Here is a 24,186-nt window from a genome sequence, read left to right as displayed (position 1 = left end):
AAACTCTCACATACATACATGACTACTGGAAAAATCATAGCTTTGACTATACGGACCTTTACATAATGTCAGCAATGTATCATCTCTGTTTTTAAAAATTCTGTTTAGGTTTGTCATCGCTTTTCTTCCAAGGAGCAAGTGTCTTTTAATTTTGTGGCTGCAGTCACCATCTGCAGTGATTTTGGAGCCCAAGAAAATAAAGTCTGTCACTGTTTCCATTGTTTCTCCATCTATTTGCCATGAAATGATGGGACCATATGCCATGATCTTAGTTTTTTGAATGTTGAATTTTAAGCCAACTTTTCACTCTCCTCTTTCACCTTCATCAAGAGGCTCTTTAAGCTCCTCTTCACTTTCTGCCATAAGGGTGGTGTCATCTACATATCTGAGGTTATTGATATTTCCGCCGGCAATCTTGATTCCAGCTTGTGCTTCATCCAGCCCGGGATTTCACATGATGTATTCTCTATAGAAGACATTCTGAGGAACCATTAAACTGCTTTCTGCAGCAGCTGTGTCATTTTACAATTCCACTGTACGAGGGATCCAGTTTCTCCACATTCTCACTAACTGCTACTATCTTTTTCATTCTAGCCATCCTAGTGGTTTAGAAGTAGCATTGCATTATGGTTTTGATTTGCATTTCTCTGATGACTAATGACTTTGAATATCTTTTGTATGCTTATTGGTCATTTGTATATCTTCTTTGGAGAAATATCTGTCCAGACCCTCTGTCTATTTCTTAATTAGGTTTTTGTAATTGAGTTGTAAGAGTCCTTTATATCAGTGATCCCCAATCTTTTTGGCACCAGGGACTGGTTTCATAGAAGACCATTCTTCCACGGACCAGGCTGGTGGGGGGGATGGTTTCAGAATGGTTCAAATGCATTACATTTACTTCGCACTTTGTTTCTATTATCACTACATCAACTCAGCCTCAGATCATCAGGCATTAGATCCTGGAGGCTGCGGACCCCTGCGTTATATAGTCTAGGTACAAGGCTCTTAGACATATGATTTTCGAACTCTGGGTTGTTTTTTCCCTTTCTTGATGGTATGTTTGCAGCATAAATGTTTTAATTTTGATGAAGTCCAATTTATCTTTTTTTCCCTCTGGTTGTGCATACTTTTGGTATCTTATCTAAGAAGTTTTTATCTACCTCCAAATCAGAGATTTACTCCTATGTTTTCTTTTAAGAGTTTCACAGTTTCTGTTCTTCTAGGATCCATTTTGAGTTAACCTTTGTATACAGTGTGAGGGAGGAGTCTGATCTCATTCTTTGGCATGTGGATGTCCAGTTGCTTTAGCACTATTTGCTGAAAAGACTACACTTTCCCCCACTGGATTTTCATGACACTCTTATCTGGAGGCTTTCTAAAGTTTATTTTTAAATTGCATATATGGCTTTATATTTTTTACTTATTGTATGATAAGCACTTTGCAATTCCACTTTTAAAAGTTTAAAAAGCAGACTCTGAGGAGGGAAAGAGGAAGCCTTGGGAAGCCACTCTGCCTGTTAAGATTTCCTGGTTTCTGTTTGATTCCTGTTTGCTTTGTAGAGTTATCTCCTGATAACACCAAACAGGAGGTAGTCCCTTATGATCCAGTTTCTAGGTAACAAGATAGTGGAACTAATAATAATGAAGACAGGACTCTCCAGTCCTGGGGCAGACTACAACACCTTCCAGAGAAAAGCAGCGTGGCAGCGTGTGATGAGATCTGAACACCAGAGCCTCCCGCTTAGAGGACTCCCAGAGCACGGCCTCACCGACGTCCCCTCCCCAGGCAGGCCGCTCTGGGGCCCACAGAGCCAGCGGCATCCCTGGCCTCGAACCCCTCAGCAAATCCACAGGCTGCCAGTGGGGTCTCCCTTCCTGAGGTGCCCACTCCAGGTAATACTATCCCACCTTTAGACATTTCTTAAGAGCTTCCTCATTTTCTTAATTTAGATCTTCTCAAACCAAGGCGACCACCTCAACAAGATGGTCAAGCTCTGGGTCTCCTCAGCCAGCCTCGTGGTCTCACTGTTCTAGAGGGTAAGTTGCCTGAGAAGAGAGAAAATGGCGCCAAGATCACAGGGCTTTGGAGACTTCAGAGGCTGGTACAGCCTGTGCTCACTAGATAACACAGAATCACGAGGGCAAGTGAGGGCTCAGCGACTGACAGCTAACTGCTAACCATCTGGAGAATCAGGCCCTTCCTCCAAAAACAGTGGTATTTTGTAATTCAAGTTTTGAGCTCCAAAGTGCCTTCAGAAACCCCCAAACTTGCTTTTAATTATTGAGTGAGAATAACGAACAAAAGTGCTTAGTACTGTTTAATCCAAGTCTAGGGGGAGCCTGGTGGGCTGCTGTCTATGGGGTCGCACAGAGTCGGACATGGCGGCAGCGACTTAGCAGCAGCAGCAGCAGCAGCCTATATTTACTAATTATCACTGGGTGTTGTTAATATGGGTTTGGCTCCCGAGCACCTGCAGCCTCACTCACCTCCTGACCCAGCTCAGCCCTGGGCAACATGTGAGAAAGGAGGCCAAGTGTGTGGACACTGCCGTTAGACCTGGACCCCTCCAGGTGAGGAAGGCTTTGAACACGGCCTGTCAGAGGAAGGGGCGGGGCGGGGCAAAGGTTGGAGCTGTGTCCCAAGCTCCCTGAACAGAAGGGGAAGGACATGTGACCTGGGGTAAGCGTGGGGGTGGTGGCCCACACTGACAAAGTGACGGTGTAACCTGAAGAGATGTCCAAGGTCCCCTTGAGTCTCTGAGGCCCTTCAATCCTTCCTGGACTCGTGACAGCAGAGGCAACATGAACCAAAGAAATACCCTGGCCATCTCGGGCAGGAAGGATGTGCACAAACGACCACATCCGAAAGGTCCACCCTTGATCAAACTGTGAGGAAACAGGCATTCTTGTGACCAGGGGGAATGAACACTGGTGCAACCCTTATGGAGGGGAATTTGGCAATATGTAACAAAACTACATGTGAGTTTCCATTTTGACATTCTGCTAAGATCTCCCCGTGAAGCTATATCCCCAATAAGACAAAAATACACAGCCACAAAGTTGTTCACTGCAGTGTTGTTTGTAACTGCAAAATATTATAAACCATCAATAAGCCTATAAGAGACTCAATATACTACAGAACATTAACACAATGAAGTCAGTCTTCATGGCTGTTTTAAGAAAAAAACAAGAGGAAGGGAAGATACCTAAGAACTGATGTGGAGTGATTTCCAGAGTGTACTGGTAAGTGAGAAAAGCATGTGCAAGAGTATCCTTAGTGTGGATACCCTCTGTGTAAGAAAGGAGGGGAAATGAATCCAGAGAGGATGAGCCAGAGACTAAGGAGACTGGTTCACTATTGGGGTGAGGGTGGGGGTGGGGAGGATGGCATGCATGAATAGGGTGGGGGAGATGGCACTTTTCTGAGTATGGCTTTGTACAGCTTTGGTTTTGGGAACCATGTTAACACTTCACAGGCAAAGAACAGAAAGGAAAATCAAAGATGGGGTTGGGGGAAGGTCCTGATTTGCTCAAATGGCAAAATTAAAGAGAAATAAAACTAGTAAAGAACTATCTCCACTGAACAGAAAAGCCTGAAAAGTAACAAAAGGAGTACAGGAATAAATACTGTAGCAGATCTTATGTCCCCAAAATGGTGCAATGCTCTCCTAAGAATTTGCTGCTCCCTCAGCAAAAGGTAGAATCGATGCCCCTCTGGGCTCTTTGACTACTTTGACTAATAGCACAGGAAGGAGGTGACATTACTTTACTTCCGAGATTAGTCATACTTTTACTGTCATAACAGGCAGTACAGTGTCCACCTGTCTTTTTCTCTAGGGACACTTGTGCTTAGAACCCAGCCATCACAATGAAGGAAGCCCAGGCCACAAGGAGAAGAACCAAGGCTCTCAGCCTGAACTCCCAGCCACCACCCAGCATCCACACGCAAGCTGTGTGGGCGCCATCTTGGAAGCAGGTCCTCCAGCCGCGGGTCCAGCCTCCCCACCTGACACTACGTGGAGCAGAAAGCAAGCTTTACTGCTAGGCCTGGTGAAATTATAAATTTGTGAGCAAAATAAATCATTGCTATTATTTTAAGCTCCCCCATTTGGGGCTGTTTGTTACACGGCAATAGATAACTAACACACACACCTATACCTTATTCACAACCATCTCTACTCTCAGACCACCCGAGAGCCAGGATGTAGCCACATGTGCTTCAGGCCAGCCAAGTAGAGGTGGAAGCCCAGCACCAATGCTCCTGCACTTTCTTCAAAAGCCCCTCTTCCACAGACAGCTGTCTCTGTTCACACATTTCTGGTTCTCTGTGGTTTCCTAGCTCGGGCAGATTAGAATTAGTAAATTAAGGGGAAGGGTGGGAGACGAGGATAAGCACTCAAGGAAGGACAATAAGGACACACGTCAATACCAGCCAACGGACAACTGACAGAAAACGCTGCAGAGCCTGTGGTCTGGGATGGCTCAGACGGGGTGAAAGGCCTGAACTCGGTGGCCTCGCCAGACCACAGGCCTGGATTTCCATGTGTTGTACTGAGTCTTTAAATCAGCAAGGCAAGATGAAATCATCCCTGCCTGCTCTGCCTAAGGGGGCCAGGAAGTGCCATGTGGTTTTTAGAGATTTTTATCAGGCGCAGAAGATGAAAAAAGATCCTGGTGCCTAAAGGGGTAGCGCTAAAGTGCCTGGAAGAAAGGTTAGCGACAGCCGCACTAGGCCGGGGGCGGGCTGTGCCAGCAGGGCCTCCCACAAAAGCCAGAGATGACACGAGACGAGCACATGTGGACACACACTGAGGAAACGATGCTCTAAAACTCTGTTAAATTACAGAACTCTTTTTTAAAAAGCAAGCATTTACCTAGTAGATCATTTTCTTACATCACACAGTTCTCCTCCTGATCCTCCTGAGTCTGATGAGGGTCAAGACAGCTGACTGCCCAGGGAGAAAGGGAACCGGGGTGGGGCAGTGGGAGTCAGTGGTAAACAGGACGTTTCTAGAACAGTTATATATGATCCCACCCTAGCTTAGCAGGAAGCCTACTTCCCACTCTAGCTGGTAAATTAAGTCAGAGGTGCAGGCAGTGGGTCAGAGGCCAGCAAAGGTATATGGTTTTTTTTGGCCCTGACAGAGTAGGCTGGGGGAAGGTTCTGGGGTCTCTTCCACAGTGAAGAGGGTCAACAGAAGAAATAAAGGCTGAGGGCACGAAGAGGAAGGCCCAGATGCTTCCGGTTAACAGAAACACAGTCATCTGATCAGAGGTCAAACACTTTAGCAGCTGAACATGGCTTCGTCCTGCTCCACAGGTGGAGGCTGTGCCTCAGAACCTGGTCGAGCACAGTCTGAGAGGACCCACCAAGATGGCAGTCCTGGCAGCCAAAGGGCCTCGGAATCTCAGATCAGGTTTTGAGTGCTCCATCACTTAGCAACCGTGAAATTAACCTACTTAACTTCTGTGAGGTTGGGTCTCTGCACCTACAAAATGGACAGTACTAGCTGGTTTGCAAGACTGTTCAAGGGATCAGAGTAATTCTATTAAAGGATCTAGCAGAATCTGGCAGATGGCAGCTTATATTAATCACAAATGCTCTCGAGTCAATGTCCAGCTTGTTATACTAATACTGTGCAAATAATGCTGATGGTAAACCTTCAAAAGCCCTGGACACAGCTGAGGAGTCTGAGAAGTTGAGAATACAATGGTTATTGAAGAATTAGACCTGTGTTGCTAATGGTTTTGTGAATTTCCCTACTGATCACCCAGCTGCTCAGATCAAACGCTAGGGGTAACCTCTGACTGCTCTGGTTCTCTCCATCCTGCATGGAATTCACCCGCAAACCTAGCCAGCTCCCTCCAAGAGTCTCCCAAAGGCAGCTGTGTCTCACCCCTGCTGTGACCCCTCAATCTGAGCCCCACTCTCAGCTGCCACCATCACCTCCCATCCACCCTCTTCCTCTTCTGCCCCTTCCCCATGAGAGTCACATATCTTTTTCAAACTCAAATCAGATCAACATTATGCCCAGCTCAAAACCCTCCCAGGGCCTCCCATGATCTGACTGATGAGGAGCTGACCTGAGGAGGCCCTGCTTCTGTCCCTCGCTCACTGTCACCCACGCCAACCTCATGGCGGTTCCCTGAACATTGCAGCCACATCCCTGCTTTGGGGCCTCTGAACCTTCTGGTTCCCACACCTGGAACGCTGCCCCGACACAGATCACAGGGCTCGCTTCCTCACTCTGGCCAAGGCTCTGCCCAAGTGTCGCATCCTCAAAGAGGCCCTCTTCTTGAGAGCATTGTGATCATCAATCTAAAGTAGCCATTCTGGCTACTTCCCATTCTCCCTTGTTTGGCTTTATTGTAATCCTTATCGGCACCCGATGTTTGTTGCTGTCTCCCAGACTAGAGTTCAAGTTCCCTAAGAGCATGGCCCTCATCTGTCTGGTTCATCACTGTGTCCCCAGTGCCTGGAACAGGGCCTGGTACAGAAGAGGTGCTCAAAGGGCTAAAGTACGAAGACCTGAGTTTACACGTAGAACAGCCAGGCCAGGGCAGCCAGCTTTACCTTTTTCCCTGCGGTGGGGCTGCTCTCCGCGCTCTGCACAGGGCTCCTCTGGGGGCTCCGGTTTTCCTGGGGGACACACCTGGCCATGTACACGCTGTAGTCCAGAAGCATCTTTTGCCGCACGCCACCCACTAGCTCCTTCTGCTTCGGCTGGGCCACGAGCTCGTCCACGCTGCCTTTGCTGCTGCTGCGGCTGTGGGTCAGGTGCCCCGAGGGGCTGCTGTGTCTGCTGTGCGAGGGCAAAACCCCTGAGGCAAAGAAGAGATGGCTGTTAACACAGACGAAGAGCGTAACAGCAAGGGAAACGGAACACAAAGCGTACTCCACTGGGTTCAGCTGAAAAGCGGCTAAAATGCTATCAATCACTGTTTAAAAAATATAAGACTATTTCTCACCCTGAAAGACACCTTCCATTGTAATGATAGATTATTTTTTTAGAAGAGTTTTTATTTTTCTTCGAGATGATTCAGAGTAATGGGAGCCATGATAAATATCTAGTAGGTACCTTTCTTTCTTCCTGGTAACCTCTTAGGGTCAAATGAAGGACTGACATACCTCCCAGGGGCACATGGAAAGGGGGCAGAAAGCTAATTGGAACTGCCATAAGCCTGTGGATGGACAAATACACCATCTTGCCTGTGGATGGACAAATACACCATCTTTCATTCATTCATTCAACACATTTTTTTAATCAAGCACTTTCTCTGGGCCAACTCCACATTAAGAAAAAGATTAAGACATACACAATAACTGCCCTTGAACTCAGGCAAGGGCACAGTTTTCTGTAATAAGCACTGTAACTGAAGCACGACTGGGAAGCATAGGGAGAGTGCCTCTGCCCGAGAGAGCTGAGAGGCGCTTCCCCCAGCACTGACCTCCACAGGCAGTGACCTCTGGACTGCCCCTTGAAGAAATAGTGGGCAATTTTCCCGGCCCAGGTGGGGAAGAGCATGCCAGGTAGAGGGAACTGCATAGGCAAAAAGCAAAGATGGTGCAGAAAGCAAAGCCAGTGTCCTCCAGGCACTGTCTGGAGGACAGTGAGAGAGTCAGTGATGTTCCAAGCAAAGTACATGGGACACAGGGACAGGAAATGAGCACAGGGGCCTGGTGATTGAGGCAAATGCAGCGAGTCAGGAGCCCAAGGATTCTGGCACTTGGATGGTGGTCTTGGGCATGGAGGCCATGCTGAAGGCCGGGAGCTTGAGAGCATGAGCTGCCTTTTCACCGGCCTTCTTATTATAACTAGGGTTCTCCTGCTGCTGCTTCTCTTGGAGGAACCTCAATATGTAAAAATAAATATACTCCTTAAGGAACCAGCAAAGACAAAAAAAAAAAAAAAACTATAAATGTTTCCATCGATGGTTAAATGATTCGGTTCAGTGTACTGCAGTGAGCAGCCTAGAAGGCAAATGACCCCTGAACACACCTTCGGTGGCAGACAGTCCATCAGTTCAGGGTGGGCTTCCTTCCTACCTGGGGCTCTCTCAATCCGCTCACAGGCCCTTTAAAAATACATAAGCACTTAGCACACGTCATTACCTGCTTTACTTCCAGAGACACCAGATGGCTTCTTGGTTTCTGACTTCGGCTTAGATGCCAGAATAAATCTCCTAAACCACTCCTCTTTTTCTCGGCCAGTTCTCCCAAAGAGATAGAGTATCTGATCTCGATGGCCAGATCGAGTTCCCTCCTGAGGGTGGGGTGGCTTCTTAGGGTCCTCGCCTCCCAGCTCCCGCTCAGCTGGTGGCTTCTCTTCACAAGTTTCTTTGTCGGTCTGGGCCTTAGACATAAAGTCATCTTGTTGACCAAGCTCAATACAAATGGGGTACTTTTTATTCCAGATTCTTTTTCGAGCCAGACTTTTAGGCACCAGATAAACCTACGGAGAAAGGGAAATGATTTACATGCTAAATTAAGAACTGGCTATGATGAGCACTACTACCGTGGAGAGCACAGGCGCAGACGTCAGCGTCACTTTTGACTACAATGATGAACGTAGAAGAGTTACCATCTGTCCATAACACGACTAGAGAAACTGTAATTTTTTAGAATATTTATTTATTATTTATTTGACTGCCAGGTCTTAGTTACAGCACATGGGATCTTTAGTTGTGGCATGTGAACCTTTGAAACTAAAATTTATAGAAATGACTTTTTCTTCAAAGTAAGTCCAGGAAGGAGATGCTCAAGAACTTCTGCCAGTTACAAATATCTATGATTTCCAGGTAACAGTAGCACAATAACCATTTAGAGGATGATCATCAATTAAGTCTGGATATGAACTGAATTCGGAGAAGGCAATGGCACCCCACTCCAGTACTCTTGCTTGGAAAATCCCATGGACGGAGGAGCCTGGTAGGCTGCAGTCCATGGGGTCGCTAAGAGTCAGATACGACTGAGCGACTTCACTTTCACTTTTCACTTTCATGCATTGGAGAAGGCAATGGCACCCCACTCTAGTACTCTTGCCTGGAAAATCCCATGGACAGAGGAGCCTAGTAGACTGCAGTCCATGGGGTCGAGAAGAGTCGGACATGACTGAGCAACTTCACTTTCACTTTTCACTTTCATGCATTGGAGAAGGAAATGGCAACCCACTCCAGTGTTCTTGCCTGGAGGACCCCAGGGACGGGGGAGCCTGGTGGGCTGCCATCTACGGGGTCGCACAGAGTCGGACACGACTGAAGTGACTTAGCAGTAGCAGTAGCATGAACTGAATTTAATGACCCTAGGCCAAACTTAAGCTGAGGAGGGGAAAAAGAAGAATTTATCAAACTAGATCTTGACAGGAAGCTCCAGTTAATCAACCTCAAGAATGAATTTATTAAAAAAAAAACAAAAAAAAAACTTTTAAAAACTTCTGCAATTTTTGGGAAACTCAAAGATCATGCATGAGAGTTTTAAGAAGAACAGAAAACCTACAGCTTTTTGGAATAACAAATAATTTACATTTCTCAAGAACAGAAGTATGTCATACTTTTAACAAAATGTGGTTATTTCGCATATATATCCATAAGTTCCAATTTATAGGGCCTCCATTAGTCTATTAGCCAGCACTGTAACGTGTGACTTTTTGTTTGACTAAAAAAATTAACTCTCAAAGTCAGAAGGGTGTATGATGCCTTGCTTCTCAAAGTGTGGTCGGTGGATTAGCAGCATAGATATGACCTGGGAGTCACAAAAACGCAGACTCTCAGGGCCCCCTCATAATTGCTGAATCAGATTCTGCAATTTAAAAGACACTCAGGTAATTCATATGCACATTAACGTCTGACAGGTACTGCTCTAAGTTAGACTAATACTTTAAAAACACACACAACCTTTTTAAGGGAAAAACATACAGTAAAGCATCCAAGATTCCAAATGCTTTTCATTCATCTAAGCTTCCAAAATTAGACAGGCTCACCTTGCTGTCCGAGAGGTCGTAGATTTTCTGGCTGATGTAGGTGACCTCTGGTTTTGTTTCATTGTAGCTTGCCCTTCTGGATATATTTTTATTGGGCTTTGAAAGTCTCAAGGTCCCGCCCTCAAGTCGAACAAAGACTGAATGTGTCAAAGTCGCATGGTAAGTTTCTGGATCATAGTTGTAAATCTCATTCATCCATCCCTGATGGAGAAAATTTTCCATTAACAAAATGAGAATAAACAGACATCTGACTCAGTATGAAAACGATGGCCACTTTGGTATTCAGGACACCGAAGCCAAACTTGACAATGATGGAAGTACTAACTTTTTAACAAGAGACTGTTGAGACAAGCTGCTTAGCTTGAAGGATAATCAGTGCTGAGGAGTATTCTGATATGTTTCTGATAATTAAAAACCTGGATTCAGGCTGGAAAAGATAATGTCCATTTTCTTAAATAATTAAAGGCTTTTTTTGAAGCTGATAAGCAAATCAGGAAACTTAAATGTTGTTTTGATGTAAATGTAAGTCTCTCGCCCTGACCTCCTCCGGGGACAAGTGATCCCACACAATCTGTTCTTCTTAATTAACCAGACACATCCATTTCTCAGCCCGCCTGAAAACAATCTTTGAGATTTCACAGACGATATTAACTCATGTTACAGCACCATTCTCCAATTGTATCTCAGTGAAATCACATAGTAAAGCAGATGATCAAGAGTTAGGTATTAAATAGAACTTTCCCGGTGGCGCAGTGGATAAGAATCCGCCTGCCAATGTAGGGGATGCAGGTTCGATTCCTGGTCTGGGAAGATTCCACATGCCTAGCAGAACTAAGCCCGCGCACCAGAACAACTGAAGCTCTCACTCTAGAGCCTGTGCTCCGCAACAAGAGAAGCCCCTACTCGCCACAGTTAAAGAAAGCCTGCGTGCAGCAACGGAGACACAGTGCAACCAAAAATAAATAAATAAAATATAAAAATAAGTAAATAAATTGCACTTATACATATGCTATTTCAAAAAAAGAAAGAGGCATTAAATAAATCAGATATGATCAACAATACACCAAAATTCAAAGATATATAGTAACTTTTGAAGTTGTGTTCCAGGTTCCCCCTACCCATTAGTATGTTTAAAAATCCACATATGAATACAAAGAACAAACATATATATACACATGTGTGTGTGTGTGTATGTGTGTGTGTGTGTGTGTGTGTGTGTGTGTGTGTATAGGGGCTGTGCTGGGTCTTCACTGTGGTGCTTGGGCTTCTTGTGTTGCGCAGCATGGGCTCTAGAGTAAGGGCTCTGTAGTCACAGTGCAAGGGTTTAGCTGTCTCGGGGCATGTGGGATCTTAGTTCCCTGACCAGGGATCAAACCCACATCCCCTGCAATGGAAGGCAGATTCTTAACCACTGGACGACCAAAGAAGTCCCAAGAGCAAACATATTGAACTGTACAGGCAATACACAACACCATTACACCATTATAGAATTGTGCTAAAGCTGGTTTTAGCTGTAGTCAGTATTCATCATTTAACACTGCCAGCCCCACAGTACTTTTTCAGATGATATGGGTGCCCCAGATCTCTTTAAATGAAGTTCTTTAGGGAATTTTAATTACTATGTTCCCACTCTCCTCATTTCATAAATGTCTTTGAAATAAGCAGAAAAATGCTGAAGATCACTACACTGGAGTTGGGGTTGTCATTCAAGGAATAGCCATTTCCATGGTGAGTATTTGAGTCTCACACTAAAATCTTGAATTGAGATCCTTGGCAAGTGAGGGATTCTCAAAATTCTGTTTTATTCTTTCATCCATTCATCAAAACATTCACTGAATCTACATGCCAAGCACTGTGTCAGGAGTTGATACACAGATTTTTAAAAGAACAAGATTCTTGACCCAAAGGTACTCCCAAAACAGTAGAGAGGAATCGGTCCTCATTTCACCATTCCACGATCCCACTAGAGTAACCATTAAAAAAAGTCCTCACAAAGAGTATCCTGAGCACGTGATTGGAAATAAAAACAGACAAATATACTTCTTTGTCATTGGGTGTGTGTGTATGAAATTTAAGAGCCAATTATATACATTTATATACTTCAGATCTTTCGCATGAGCTAGAACTATTTCTCCATCCTCCCAAAGAGTCATTGCATCTATCTAAAAAATGTTGGATGAGCAAGCAGTGGCCATGGGAAGAGGGTGTAATCTAGGTGTTTGAAAAGAAAGGGCAATGATCAAAGCAATGATGCAAAAAAAGGGGGCAGGCGAAACAGCAGCACTGGAAGGTCTGAAGTGCAGTGGACTGTCAGAGCATCAGCTTGGGTGGGCTTATTTTGCTTACGACAGAACTAAATGCAACTTTTGGTTCACAGTTTGTCTTTTTCTTCAGTCTATTATTATGGTGAAGTCCATTCACCGATTTTTGAATGTTGAACAGCTTGCATTCTTGGGAAAATTATGTATGGATCATGATGTGCTGAAGTTGGATTATACCAGCTCACGAGAGCTGATTCCACACATCTTTGTCCAACTCCACGTTCAGGGACCTTATGTTGGTAACTTGCCAATTAGTTATGGTGGGAGATTTACACCATGGAAATCCATACAGAGGGCTTCCCCCACCAGCTGGGGAGCCAGTTTACCCGCACAACACAACTATTACGCTATTTATACATTGTTGAATTCGGTTTGCTGGTGCTTTGTTCATTTGTCCCAGTGCATGAGGGAAGGTTTTTCTTTTTTTTTTTTTGCAGTATCTTTTGGTATTATCTAGTCCATGGGGTCGCTAGGAGTCGGACACGACTGAGCAACTTCGCTTTCACTTTTCACTTTCATGCACTGGAGAAGGAAATGGCAACCCACTCCAGTGTTCTTGCCTGGGGAATCCCAGGGACGGGGGAGCCTGGTGGGCTGCTGTCTATGGGGTCACACAGAGTCAGACACGACTGAAGCGACTTAGCAGCAGCAGCCTCATAAAATGAGTTGAGAAGTGTTCCTTCTATTTTCTGGAAGAGTTTGTATAGAAATAACATTTCTTCCTTAAAGGTTTGGTAAATTTGCTATGGAAGCCATGTAGGTCTTAAGTTTTCTTTATAGAAAGGTTTTAAATATGAATTCAATTTCTTTAGTTACTGTTGGACTATGCAGGTTATCTATTTCTTCTTGAGTGAGCTTTGATACTTTATAAGGAAATCTGTCTATTTCATTAAGTTATCCAGCTTCTGGGCATAATGTTGTTTGTAGTATTTCTCTGTTATTCTTTTAATTACTATAGAGCCTGAAGTGATGCTCTCTCTTTCAGTCCTGATACAGATAATATTTCTTCCTTTCTAATATAATCATTTAATACTATTAACTTCTCTCTAAGCACTGTCAGCACTAATTCTTGATTTGCTATATTTTCAATTTCATTCAGTTAAAAATATTTTCTACTTTCCCTTGTGACTATCTTTGGACCCATAGCTAATCACAAGTGTGTTGTTAATTTCCAAATATCTGGGAATTTCTCAGATATTTTTCTGTTATTGATTTCTAGTTTATTTCCATTAGAATCAGAGAATGTGCTTTGTGTAATTTCAGTTCTTTTAAACATGTTAACGTTTGTTTTATGGCCCAGAATATTTTCTATCTGGGGACTGGTTCATGGACACTATAAAAAATATGCTTTTTGCTATTGTTGGGCAGAGTTTTCTATAAATGTATTTATTTGTCTTTTTAAACACAAACCTTCTTCACTAAAGATATCCTAACATATGATCCATAGTTTTCTTTTTTATCCAATTTGGTTGTAGAAAATACTTTCTTACATATAACAGGTTTACTACACTTAAATTCCTAAAGGCAACTAGATTAATAGAAAAGTTGAAGCAGATCTGATTTTTCTGGGCTGCTTCAGAGCCATGCTCAAGACCAGGTTATGTTTATTTGCAATGTTACTAAAACCAAGAAGAATCCATGGAAGGAGGGAAGGATGGACTGGTGCTTAAGAAGGTCTAATGGTCAAGGAAGGACTATGAAACTGAAATGGCAACTTGCTATCGGTGTCATTTAGGAGCCATTTGGGCACATGGTCCCCACCTGGGATTGCTTTTTCTTAAGTACTGAATTCATTACAATATTGCTTCTGTTTTAAGTTTTGTTTTTTTTGGCCATGAGGCATGAGGAATCTAAGCTCCCGGACCAGGGATCAAACCCGCACCCCCCTGCACTGGAAGGCGAGTCTTAACCACTGGACTGCAGGGAAGTCCCTGATCATCATAATTTGATATGACAAACATTTTTGCAATAATATCTCCATATAAACAGAGAAGGAAATGGCAATCCACTCCAGTATTCTTGCCTTGAGAATCCTATGGACAGAGGAGTCCACAGGGTCACAGAGACTCAGACACAACTGAGTGACTAACACACACATCTCCATATAAAAGGCTTTTTATTAGTTTCCAGTCATGTAAGATTATACTAGACATATAAAAAAGCCAACAGCATGAACATGGTTCTGAAATTTTTAATAAAATTCCCAGCCTTATAGTTACCATCCAGTTACCAGACCAAAAGTATGAAAGGAAAAAAGACAAGCATTATATTGTGAAGTTATCTCAAATATAGGACAGTCTCTGAGAAAGAGTGTAAAGAATTTTCCCTTTTTGAAACTCCTAAGACTAGACAGGTTATTTATGAGTAAGAGAAATTTAAGAATAAAAGATTTGATTGTTTCTCTCCAATTGGGCTTCCCCGGTGGCTCAGCTGGTAAAGAATCTACCTGCAATGCGGGAGACCTGGGTTCGATCGCTGGGTTGGGAAGATCCCCTGGAGAAGATAAAGGCTACCCACTCCAGTATTCTGGCCTAGAGAATTCCATGGACTATACAGTCCATGGTGTTGCAAAGGGTTGGACACAACTGAGTGACGTTCACTTTCTCTCCAATTGCTTTCATTTCTTCTTTCCTAAGTCAGAAAATGTGGAATTATCCAGGGAAGCACTATCTAATGGAAATACAACATGAGCCATAAATGTGCATCATGCTATGCTATGCTATGCTAAGTCAGTTCAGTCGTGTCCGACTCTGTGTGACCCCATAGACGGCAGCCCCCTAGGCTCCACCGTCCCTGGGATTCTCCAGGCAAGAACACTGGAGTGGGTTGCCACTTCCCTCTCCAATGCAAGAAAATGAAAAGTGAAAGTGAAGTCGCTCAGTCGTGTCCGACTCTTAGCAATGGAAACATGTAATTTTAAAGTGGCTAGTAGACACACCAAAAGAGAAAAAAGCAGGGGAAATTAATTTTAACAATGTATTTTATTAACCTAACATAACCAATTATCATTTCTTTTTAAAATATTTATTTATTTGGTCTCAGTTTCGTCACATGGTATCTTCCTTGCATCATGTGAAATCCCTAACCAGGGATCGAACTGGGGCTCCTGGCATTGGGAGTGTGGAGTCTTAGCCACTGGATCATCATGGAAGCCCCCAAATGATCGTTTCAACATGTAATAAATATTAAAAATTATTAAAAAAGGCTTTTGTTTGTACTAAGAGAACTCTGTAGTAAATACGGTACTAAACAGTCTTTGTTTTGTACTAAGTCTTCAAAATCCAGTGTGTGTTTTACACTTCGAGAACATCTCGGTTCAGAAGAGCTACAGTTCAGTGTCAGTGGCCACACATGGCTGGGGGCCACTCTATTAGACAGCCAGGCCCAATTCTGGGGTTCCAGCTTTTTAAACCTAGGCGCTGGGCTCAACCAGAATGGTCAAAACCCTCCTCTTACAGATACTTCCATCCATGCAGGTTTATGCTGTGTGTTATTATTAAATGAGAAGATACTCTAAGTCATCTCCAGATGAACCATGCTATTTTAGAAACTCAAAACCCCTTTAAAAAGCTAACATCAAATACTTAAAGCTCAGGAATAAGAACAAAAGTAATCTAGCTAACAGGCTAAAACTGTTTAAAAGCTCATGAAGTTCTATAAGCGCATTAAAAGATACTCAACTTGTGAACAAACTTACACAACATTTTTAGCTTATTCCTTTGATTTTTAGTAGAAAAGACAAGACATAGGCATGCTCATAGGCTTGCTCAGGCGAAGAACCATCACTCTGCACTACCCTAACAAACAGCTGCTCAGTTTTTGTTCCTTGCCAAGTTCTTATATTTGGTTAATGAGAACAACCGTTTGTTTCCAGGTGCTTCAGGGACTGGTTTTAGCCACAAAGCCAGGCTCGCGATGCAGCCGCTTGAGCCACCACTTGAGCCCTCTACAGAGTTCCCCTGGGCCACTGCCTGTGTCCGCCCATGTGGCCACAGCTCTGAGGGGAGATGTGGCTGTCCTTTGCTGATGGCTCTGACAGGGACAGACCACCCTCCGCCACCTGCCAAGCTGCAGGAACACTGGAACAGGCTGATTCTGAGGAATGTGGGGCAGTTTCAAGTCCCCAAAACCACAGGACCCTGCCCGCCCCACTAGAAGGGATGGCAGGGAGATGCAGGCGGAGGCCCATGGAGAGAGTCCAGGAGACGCTTACCCAAAGCGGAGGGGCTGCCAATTCCCCTTCCAGTTAGGACTGGGGCGGGCTTGACCCTCCTTCTCCCAACCCCCATCCTTTCACAATCACCCGAGGCTGTGCTCCAAGTACAAAGGCACCTGTGGTTTCTCCTCCTCTTTTACCTTCATATTTCCTCCTTCCGGCACTACCATTCTCTTCTTTGTATTAAAAATATATCGGAGGTTAAGGTCCACAGCTGCCAAAACCGAATTAACACAACCCACAAATCAGGATTTGAACTGCATGTCTGCTGCGAACACTCGTTTGTTAGCTTCAGTGAGTCTGGGTCCTTGACTTTACTTGACATGAAAGCTGCTGGTCCAAACACAGGCATGGAAACCAACTCACATCCATCAGCAGAACCACTAAGAGCGTGACACAGTTAGGTTCTGATCCTGGCTTGACCACTGACTGCCTGGCTGGAGGACACTTAACCTCAGACCCTCGGCTTCTCACCTATAAAAGGGTCTGGCATGTCTTCCCAGCTTCATGCCTCCCTTGTCCCCACCTCCCACTAGGCTCATGCCAGAATGACTTTCTCCACACTAACAGTACTTAATTTTTTTTAAAAATATATATTTATTTTTAAAATATTTATTTATTTAGCTGTGCCAGGTCATAGTTGTGGCATTGGAAATCTAGAGTTGGGTATGTGGGATCTAGTTCCCCGACCAGGAATTGAACTCAGGCCCCCTGCATTAGGAGCTTGGAGTCTGAGCCAATGGATCACCAGCCAAGTCCCAACAGTACTTTACTGACGTTTAGTCTGCATGTAGAAAAGGAACAAATCATATGCATATGATGTTTAAAAGGCTAATATTAGTATTCGTTATAAAAGCTTGCATTTCAGTTCACATTATGATCCTGGCCTTCCCATGAATTATCTCCTTCTGCCAATTCCCTCAGAATTTGTAGGTAAGGAAAGTGGTGAGGCAGGTTAAGTGATTTGCTTAGACAGTGGGGTTTTTTGTTGTTTTTTTTTAAAGTGGTCTGTGGAGCCACAGATCTGGGACTTAAACCAAGTCTGTCTGCCTTTGAGGTCTGGGCTCCTACCCCATCTCCATGGCACAACACCACCTTCAGCCTGGCTAACATCTGCCCAACCCCTGGGTCACGGAAAAGATATCACATTTCCCAGGGAGCTTCCTGGATTTCCTAAACCCTGTTCTTTGTTACCTTTATCCTTCATTCACTAACTGCCTGGTTTACTTAACTGAAGATGCCACAAGACAACCACAGTTGTTAACAAACGTTTGTTGACTGACTACATAAATGCAGCCTAATTCAGAGGGTGGCTATGAGTACTGAATAAAATCTGTAAAGCACAAGTAAGCAGGACAGGTTGGTGTGCCCATCACAGCCTGTAGGCACAGTTGTGGCTGCTCAGGTGGAGAGAAGCAAAGGAATGAGCTGAGATCCTACTAAGCGCAGGGGCTACAGGGTTTACTTTGAAGTAGAAGACTTGGTCACTGTTCCCAAAGAGGAGAATCAAACCATAATTGCATCAAAGAGCACAGAATAAGAGAAGAAGCAACTCAGAAAGATACCAAAGAGTGAACACTGTTAATGCTTTCCAGCCTGGAAACTGAATTAGCCACTTCCCTGGTGGCTCTTATGGTAAAGATTCTGCCTGCACCGCAGAAGACCTGGGTTTGATCCCTGGGTTGGGAAGATCCCTTGGAGAAGGGAATGACAACCCACTCCAGTACTCTTGTGTGGAGAATTCCATGGACAGAGGAGCCTGGAGGGCTACAGTCCATGGGGTTGCAAAGAGTCGGACACGACTGAGCAACTAACACTTTCTAATACTTATCAGAGAAAGCAGTGTTGTGACTGGAGCCTAGATGTCCCCACTCCCATGGAGGGCTCTCTGGAACATCACAAGCTTTGATAGGAAACCCTGAGAGAATCACAAGAGCTGCTGCTTGATCCACATTGTCAGGCACCCAGGATGCAGACTGGCCATTGGGAGGCTCAGGTCAACAGGTGGCCAGGCACTACCACTCTCCAAGCTCCCTGTTTTGCCCCTGAATGCACTCCTACTAACTTGAATCCAGGCTGCCCATGCAGAGAGCAATTACCCAGGACAAACTCTGACTGCTTCTTTTGTGTGTGTGGCTGCATCGAGTGGCATGTAGGATCTTAGTTCCCTGACCAGGGATTAAACCTACACCCCCTTATAGTGGAAGCTCAGAGTCTTAACCACTGGACCATCAGAGAAGTCCCAAAATACAAGATTTTTTTCTTTTTTTAATTTTAATTTTTTTGGCCTCACCATGTGGCATGTGGGATCTTAGTTCCCCAACCAGGGATCGAACCTGCACCCCCTGTAATGGAAGTATGGAGTCTTAACCACTGCACCACCAGAAGTCCCGTGACTGCCTTCTGATACCAGCAATCAGCTAACTTTTTCCTGGGGCCTGACCTACTCCCTGGATGAAGCTATACATAGAATTTCCAGACCAAAGCTGCCAAAAATCCAATCTTGTGAGCAGCACAGCAGTTCCAGGGCCTTCATCTTGCTCCCCATCTAGTGACCAACTGTCTGCTACTCAGCTGTTCTAAAGTTCTGAACCCTGAATTGCTTACCAAGTAAGATCTTTTCTCCAACTTTGTTTTGTTATGGGACACGGGGGTGGGAATAAAGGGAAACAGATACAGTTACTAACTCATTCCATTTCAACAGCTCAACTAAAGAACTTCTCACTGGAGAAGGAAATGGCAACCCACTCCAGTGTTCTTGCCTAGAGAATCCTGTGGACAGCGGAGCCTGGTGGGCTGCTGTCTGTGGGGTCACACAGAGTCGGACATGACTGAAGCGACTTAGCATGCATGCATGCAAAGAACTCAGAGACACTCCCAACCCACACTAGAGAGTCTTAGACAAGCCTTGTTTCTTTCTGACGCTGGAACTGTCAGCATGGAGACACAGGGCCAGCCGCTGAGGGGGACAATGACTACAGTCAGCCGGTCTGCAGCTGTGTGGCCCACAGTCTGGTCCTGTGATCCCAGCTGTAAAAGGTCAGGGGTTTCTCTTCAATTCTCTGCTGCATTTAGAAGCCGTGAGTGGCTGAAAGTACAAACCACAATCTATAAAGGGGTTCATTTAATACTTGAGAAGATTAAAAGCTACAATTAACCTTTTGCAAAATAATAAACTCTGGAAGAACTACTACTGTGCTCACTTTCAGTTACAGTGCCAATCAGGAGGTCAAGGCCAGTGCTCTCTTCGTCAGCTTGACGTTGAGCTGACCAGAGAAACGCGACAGCCCTTTGGCCTGAAGAAGCAATGGGGATTTCTGTCTTCAGTGTGTGAAGTGCCTGGGCCAACATCCCGCTGTCACACAGCTGTGCTGGCCACAAGGCTGCCTGCCCCTGCATCATTCCTTCATCTGGTCTTTCAGAAAAGGAGCAAACCCTAAACATAAGAACAGAGCCAGGACCGGAGGTCCCTGCCTCTGAAATCATCTCCGAAGCACACAAAAATGTGGTTATTTTTCTTTTGTCCCCCAGACTAAAACATAAGCAGGGTTTTCACTTTGCCAGGCTCCAACCCTTTTTGATGTATTAATGGTTTAGAACCAGAGTCATCAGTTAAAACATAATATCACAGATCATGGACTTAGAGAATATGGCAGGAACAGTCTGCTAAACTTTAGATGCTAATCTGATTTTACCCACGAAAGACACATAGACCTACTACGGACACAGAACTCACACTATGAATGACAGGCTCAAGCCAAAAAACATTCAAAATAAATGCTGCTTCAAGACACTATCTTAAAAAAAATTAAAAGTCCATTAAGGGAGGAAAGCACCAGCATCAATACTATCCACATCCTCTGACTGCTGGCTTCAAGGTCACCTTCACGGCAGTGTCACCAGACGCACTGGAGTCAGGGTTAAAGCCACAGTCTCAGCCTGGGAGAATGGCTGTCATCCTAGTTTTTCCTGTCTTTTGGGGCAGCTTGCAAATTCAGGTATCTGCATTGGCAGACAGTGATTCAGGTAGGAAATAACAATCATGTACATCAGAAAAATAACACTGAATATCAGATGAACCAATGAAATAATCAAGGTCTGATTTATGTCAATACACAGTAAACATTAAATCATATTAACAAGTGTTAAAATTATAAAACAGATTAGCAAGCAAATAAATTAGTAAATCAGCTTTAGCTCACACATCCTATCAGTTAAATTTTTTTGAGAATACTCACAATATATACATTTACTTGTAAACTATCAATACATACATGTTCTAATACAGCGTTTATAAAATACAGCTTTTATAAAAATTAAAAACAGTAATAAAGAGCAAAAAATGAAATATTTAATAATTAGCCTTTTCACTAACTTAGTTATTACTTTCTAACAGCTTTTTACTATCTTCAGCTGACACATCAAGGCTCAATATATATACTTTATAGGGTGAGGCTCACTGTTAATGATAATGGATGTAAATCCATATTTCAAACAGTCTTCTTGATAATTTCCAAGGATACTGACCAAAGGTCAACAAATGGGCAGGCTCTAGATTTCTGAATTTTCAGGCGGAACAAGAGAAGCCCAGGTTGAGGGAAGCGATTCACCCTCAGTAACTTAGGAAAGGAACGTTTTTGGGTGAGGAACACCCTATCTACTTCTGTCTGTCCTTGAGGCTTGCCTGGGAAGGGACTGTGAGAGAAGGTGCTGGCACTGGTCGTTTCTATGTCTTGTCCTCTTCTCTGTTGATAATATCTCCAGACTCCAGTTCTCACAGAGATGAAATCAAGCTTTTTATCACCCTTCTAGCACCTTCCCTGGAGAAGGGAATGGCACCCTACTCCAGTACTCTTGCCTGGAAAATCCCATGGATGGGGGAGCCTGGTGGGCTGCAGTCCATGGGGTTGCTAAGAGTCGGACACAACTGAGCGACTTCACTTTCACTTCTCACTTTCATGCATTGGAGAAGGAAATGGCAACCCACTCTAGTGTTCTTGCCTGGAGAGTCCCAGGGAAAGGGGAGCCTGGTGGGCTGCCGCCTATGGGGTCGCACAGAGTCAGACACAACTGAAGTAACTTAGCAGCAGTAGCACGTTAAATATCAGCAAAGCTTATTTACTTTCTTACAGATAAAGAATAAAAATACATATGCAAATAGAAACTGCAATATTTTCTTCTTGGATTGTGTCTTCAGCAACCTATTTTGGAGACTACTGAATGGAGAGACAGAATGAAACAGAGTTCACAAGAGCCGCTGGGGCACCAAGAAGCCAGCATGCTCATATGCGGGGGCTATATTGCCTATAATCTCTTGTCTTTGGGGGAATGGCAAAAAGCTAATTCTTAAAGGCTAATTATTGTACAGTAAGAACAATCTTCGATGGGTTTTGTATCTTCCTTTACATGACACATAAAATTTGGATGTGAAAAAGTATCTAGCATTGACATTTTTTCACGGTTAATGTCTTACTCTTCTAAAAAAAAAAAAACAAAAAACGTGATTTGAGAAACCTCAGACTCATAATGCCCACGCCTCTCTCCTCCTTCCTAGATGACACCTGGAACAAAACCACAAAGGATGGTCCTCCGGTACCGAGCAGGAATTCAGGATGCATTTTCCCAAGGAAGTAATGCTACAAGCTGTAGTTACATGTAGGTGGACCAGAATTATGGGTTAGCCATGCCATAAGTTCACAGGTGAAAAGGAAAACTGGCAGAATGTTGATAATTATTGAAGCTGAGTGTTGGATTCAGGGGGATCCATTATACTTTTCTCTCTACTTTTGAGTATACTTGAAATTTCCTACAATAAAACATTAAGATGAAAAAAAAATCATTCCAGGGTAGCCTGACATCCTTGCCACTGTTCCTATGCAATCAAGAGGCATTTTCCACACAGCTGCTTCTCCAGCCAACTCAAAACATGGGGTAAGTGAGACAGTCTGCACTGAGACACCTCACCTGACAAACTCTCCTAGCAACAAGGGCACTGGGAAATAGCTGTGATTATAAAAGCCAGACAGAAAATTTAAGTGACATATTTCAGGGGCAGGGTATTTTCAGTTAGGTACAATGTGGAAAAAAAAAAATTTTTTTTTTTTAATTTCCTGTACTCATTGTACTGAGAATTCTAAGAGACCAACCAAGAGCAACCTTTTCTGGCTGTATGCAACAAGTCTCTTTTGGCTGAATGTAATGAGGCTGTTTTTGCCGTAAGGTTTGCTCACTCTAATTTCTTAAAAGAAAGAATTGCATGAAATTGAGATTAAAGTTACAAGTTAGAATTTCTTCTCAAAATTGATAATGTTCTCCCTACAAAAGTATTCTTTTATATGTCAAAATCACAGCCTGTATTTAGGGAATGCAATTATAAAAACCTATCCCTCTTATTAGAATTGATGCTTTTGAACTGTGGTGTTGGAGAAGACTGCAAGGAGATCAAACCAGTCCATCCTAAAGGAAATCAATGCTAAATATTCATTGGAAGGACTGATGTTGAAGCTGAAGCTCCAATACCTTGGCCACCTGATGAGAAGAGCCAACTCGTTGGAAAAGACCCCGATGCTGGGAAAGATTGAAGGCAAAAGGAGAAGGGGGCAACAGAGGATGAGATGGTTGGATGGCATCACTGACTCAACCGACATGCGTTTGAGCAGACTCTGGGAGACAGAGAAAGAGAGATGCCTGGTGTGCTGCAGTCCATAGGGTCGCAAAGAGCCAGACACAACTTAGCAACTGAACAACAACGCACCTCTTATTAAATATCTAAATGTGACAATACATAAATGTGACATGACCCAAGGAGAAAAGGTTCTCCAAAATTCATGTGTGAGTTTGGCAACGGTGTAAATGTAGTATTAGTCAACCTATAGGCCATATCTTTCTAAAACAGGTCATCACTATGGAAACCAACACCCTACTGCTGGGTTCTGCAGGTGGTTTATAAGTCTGAGGTAAAGGCTTTGCTCATGAACATAATTTACAATTACATGAGTCATACACTCAGATATAAACCCAGAGCCTTTCAAAATCTTTAGGAAGCATCTCATTATGGACATGTGGAAACTCTGTGTACAAGAATGTCACCGAATATAATCGTGACTAAGCATCCAAGGATTCTAAGACCCCCGCAGACAATGAAATCCATAGATACTCAAGTCCCCTTATATAAACAGTGTGGTATTTGCATGTAACCTATGCACATCCTCCTCATAAACTTTTTAAAAACTTAATCAATTAATTTGGCTGAGCTGGGTCTTAGTTGCGGCATGCAGGATTTTCTTTTTTTAGTTGCAGTATGTGGGATTTAGATCCCTAATCAGGGATCAAACCCAGGCCCCCTGCCTTGGCAGCATGGAGTCTTAGCCACTGGATCATCTTACCTAAAACAGTGTTAACACTATGTCAATAGTTGGAAATACAATGTAAATAGTTGCTGGCATGTGGGTTGCCCACATGCAGCAAATTCAAGCTTTGCTTTTTGAAACTTTCTGGAATTGTATCCAGGTTTTGATCCACAGTTGGTAGAGTATGCAGACGGGGAACCTGAGGCTATGGAGTCTGACTCTACACTCCTGGTCATGAGACAAGTACAATCTTGGAGAAGAAAGAGCATCCAACGTGCTTAAGAACACTCAGCCAGGCAAACATCCAAAGTGTGAATATG

General features: G+C 43.8%; 1 protein-coding gene and 1 long non-coding RNA gene across 4 annotated transcripts in view; one reads left to right on the top strand and one right to left on the bottom strand.

The window, feature by feature from the left end:
- Positions 1–24,186, bottom strand: part of TEX2 (testis expressed 2) — a 114,483-nt gene that overhangs the window by 34,044 nt on the left and 56,253 nt on the right. For all 3 annotated transcript variants that reach the window (XR_015147416.1, XM_086356938.1, XM_086356937.1), the window contains 3 exons: positions 9,981–10,181; positions 8,114–8,453; positions 6,575–6,822 (listed from right to left, as the gene is read on the bottom strand). Coding sequence is in view for 2 of the 3 variants with exons in the window: in XM_086356938.1 (XP_086213064.1) it covers positions 6,575–6,822; positions 8,114–8,453; positions 9,981–10,181 (789 nt within the window). In the remaining variant the exon portion in view is untranslated. The remainder of the gene's footprint in view (positions 1–6,574; positions 6,823–8,113; positions 8,454–9,980; positions 10,182–24,186) is intronic.
- LOC147351349 (uncharacterized) lies at positions 1,616–4,098 on the top strand. The gene is made up of 2 exons (XR_015147418.1): positions 1,616–1,893; positions 3,838–4,098. It is a non-coding gene; the product is annotated as an uncharacterized LOC147351349 (long non-coding RNA).

This window comes from Bos grunniens, chromosome 19 (genome assembly GCF_055505025.1).
Source record: "Bos grunniens cultivar Pamir isolate PY7600 chromosome 19, Bosgru_T2T1.0, whole genome shotgun sequence".
Taxonomy (NCBI): domain Eukaryota; kingdom Metazoa; phylum Chordata; class Mammalia; order Artiodactyla; family Bovidae; genus Bos; species Bos grunniens.
Note: the sequence above shows the minus strand (reverse complement) of the source record. Positions and strands in the feature narration are given on the sequence as shown.